The sequence below is a fragment of the Aplysia californica genome, unplaced genomic scaffold (assembly GCF_000002075.1).
Source record: "Aplysia californica isolate F4 #8 unplaced genomic scaffold, AplCal3.0 scaffold00439, whole genome shotgun sequence".
Classification (NCBI taxonomy): domain Eukaryota; kingdom Metazoa; phylum Mollusca; class Gastropoda; order Aplysiida; family Aplysiidae; genus Aplysia; species Aplysia californica.
In genome coordinates, this window is record NW_004797709.1 from 182,205 (window position 1) to 185,574 (window position 3,370).

At 41.0% G+C, this 3,370-nt stretch overlaps 2 protein-coding genes across 4 annotated transcripts in view; one reads left to right on the top strand and one right to left on the bottom strand.

The window, feature by feature from the left end:
- The window catches only part of LOC101860038 (transmembrane 6 superfamily member 1), a 23,489-nt gene extending 20,125 nt beyond the window's left edge, over positions 1-3,364 (bottom strand). For all 3 annotated transcript variants that reach the window (XM_035971459.1, XM_035971457.1, XM_035971456.1), the window contains exon 1: positions 2,721-3,364. In XM_035971459.1, the coding sequence (XP_035827352.1) occupies positions 2,721-3,068 (348 nt within the window). In that variant the 5' untranslated portion in view covers positions 3,069-3,364. The remainder of the gene's footprint in view (positions 1-2,720) is intronic.
- Positions 2,865-3,370, top strand: part of LOC101864245 (ice nucleation protein) — a gene marked incomplete at its 3' end in the record, with an annotated part of 12,450 nt that continues 11,944 nt past the window's right edge. Inside the window, 1 exon segment of the mRNA XM_035971455.1 lies at positions 2,865-2,964.

A 3,370-nucleotide genomic window follows, 5' to 3' on the forward strand; every position in this document is an offset into this window, starting at 1 on the left:
CTATACAACACACACCCCTCCTCCCCCTGTAGATTAAAGATGAAGGTATCTGTAACATAAATACTGTTTCAGGTCAGCAGTAATGATAGCTCTATGCTCTGTGAAAAGTTTTACAGTTTATCGTTGGTGGTTTTTCAGCCGCATTACTATCGCAAACAGCGTCGGTCATGGCTGGTCCATTCTGCGACGAAAAAACAGGCAGACTCTGCTTCCTTCTGAGCCCACGAGTCTTGGAATTACGAGATGCTCCCCGACTTCCTGTTTCTTTTGTCTTTATCTTCTGACATTTAACTTTTCTTCAAAAGTCGCGTCTTGTTGTCTCGGAAAGAGCGAAATTAGTCAGAAATGATCCTAATCAACAGAATTCGTGGAAGCAGCTGGGACAGATTGCATCAGCACAGATGGGACATATTACTCGTATATCAATACAGCTGGGACATATTATATCAACACAAATGGTACATATAATTACATCCACAAAGATGGTACCTGATATCAACACAAACGAGACATATTGCATCAACAGTATACCATACTTCATCCTTTAAAAAAAGCTCAGAGCGAAGTGAGCTATACATTTTTGTTCTCTTTCAAATAGCACGGATAAAATATGCATGTATAATTATTAGTCTTTTAAAAAGTATGAATAATGAATTTTTAAAAAGATAAACAGTCAAGAAAAGAAAAAAGATTATCTGTCCAACAATGACAGATAAGTTGTGAAAAAATTAACAACCAAGCAATGCTTCGAATAAAGTACGAAAAATAAAACCGAGCAACAAGTATACAAAGATTTGACGAATTACGACACAGATCATGGGTCAAACAGAGATTGGAATGAGTTTTTAAAATTTGAACAATCAAACACGGTTGGAATCAGTGATCCCAGAGTAACTTTTTAATTCTTCCAAAAATCTTTCTCCTGTAGGGGGGGTGCCCAGTTTGTCATCGGCCCAGTTTGTCACTCATGAAGAAGATCGCTTTCTTACTTCATTTAACTATTTTAGTATTGATGAAAGTCATAATAACAGCACTTTAACACTGTAGTTGTCACTTAAGTTGTTTTTTTTCTTCACCTACAAATTGGTGGTGTAGAGATAGTTCTTCTAAAATGTCAATTCAGCTAGTGTTGTTCAATATTTCTTCCTTTTTGCATGCAAATCAAAGCAAATTGCTCAGTAAAATTTCAACAACGAATATTCATTCGTTAAAAACAATTGAAAAAAAATCCAATTCATACAATCAATCAATCATTCATTAACTCTTTTTGAGAGTGTCAGTGATAACTTCCATCATGCCTGTGACAAACTGGCATGCTTCCTCCTGTTGCTCTTTTCCTTCCCACTATAACGCTACCCCTGAATTACAAAGTTCTACCTTCTCTTTACCTAGTTTTGAGAAATTTGGCGCAAAAAAATGTTGCGTTTCACAAAATGTCAAGCTTTTTCGAATGCAACATTTTAAATATCTTGATAACGACCCCGAATGGTCTTTCGATTTTGATAGAGCTAATACTAATTGAACATTAATGGGTTTCTGACCTCGTGTTCTTTGTAACTCAAAACAGCCAAAAATGTCAGGTAAAACTCTGTAATTTCGATAGGCAGGCACCAAAACTTCAGGTCTGTCTGCAGATAAACAAAGTGTATGGAAATCTCAAGAGCATCGTCAAACTGCAAGAATACGACTGTATCGGGGTTTTTAAAGAATAGGGGTCTAGGCTACAGTGTCGATTCAATTTGTTCCATTCTTTCGAGCGGAAAGTCTACACGACGATGGCTTTTCTTAGAGGAATGTATGAGCAAACTTGAAAGTTGGTGTTTCAATAACATTCTGATTACATTTTTCAGTGACTGTGATAATATTAATGTATAACATTAGTTTGTAATGGTATTTGTTGAAACGAAAAAGCAATCTGAGCGGTTTTGGTTTGTACTCGCAGCCGACGGATCTCTATATTTCCCCTAAATTTGCATCCATGGAGATTTAAGGCTTGAAATGACCTCAATCATCATCATCATCATCATCATCATCATCATCATCATCATCATCATCATCATCATCATCATCATCAAAACCACCATCTCCATTATCAGGATGTATGACAAGACTCGTCTAGAACAACAGCCTCGCAGCAAACTGTTGTAGTAAAAGTAAAGTATAACTCTCCATGTCTTTGCTCACGTCCACGGTCACAGTCAACTATTTTCTGTTCCAGTAAGATTTAGCGCCAGCCCCACTGTGACCCCCACGGGGACTCCGGATCTGAGCGCTACGTTAAGTCATCTACGAAAAAAGGAGAGTGGGGGGGGGGGGGGGGTCTACGTTTTCTTCAGCCAGTCTTCACAGTGGTCCCCGTCTCTCTGACAGATATATCCCAACAAGAAATTACACGGCATGTCGTTCCAGTAATTTCCTTGATAGCGTTTGTTTGTCTCCAAGCAGTGCTCGATGTTCTTGTCGTTGTCCGGCTGGTTCCTGTCCCAGTCGTCCACCATCAGGCGTTTGTTGGACGTGACCCACGTCCAGTTGCCCTCTCTACCCTCGTCACTAGCGCCGATCCAAAGCCTTGAGGGACTAGGGGCAACAACCCGTTGCACGTATTCCAGGGAGACATAGTCATGAAACTCGGCCAGGAAGCCACCGAAAGACTGACATTTCTTCCTCGCGTCGGCCCACGTAGTTTTATTTCTGAACACCTTGTAACAATGGGTCCTTACCTTATAGCTACTGGTCAGCCGACAGCCGTTGCCGTGGGAGCAGAGCTTAAGGTCACTTCGCGCCCTGACGTCATCCTCCACCCTTGACACGATCTCCTCCAGGTTGTCGAACTTTTCCTGCACGTCAGACAACCGGCTGCTGATATTGGTGGTCACCTGGTTTATAATGCTCAGTACATCAGCCTTGTCCGCCAACACAATGTGAACAATTACGACAACGGCAGCAGACGACACGAGAAGCGAGGTAACAATGACACAAATCCATTTCAGAATGTACAGCTTCTTGTATTTGTGAAAGGATTGTCTATCCTGTGGCCGAGGTGGGGCATAGTCTCGTATATTCATCATGCCACGAAACAATAAAAATCCTCACCGCAGTCAACTGGTGCCCGCCAATAATAAATTATTTCCAGCGATAACGGAATCCTGAAATTATTTTTAAAAACACAAAAACTTCCTAAAATACTCTCTCAATTTCACGAGCAAGCGGCCTTGCTGATATTTGGTCTGTGCTTGGTAAGGTCTGTCAAGTAAAGCTGGACTATTTTTTCTCTGCTCCTTCCTACAGACTGGGAAGTGAATAAATGACAGAGAGACAGAGAGACAGAGAGACAGAGAGACAGAGAGAGAGAGAGAGAGAGAGAGGGGGG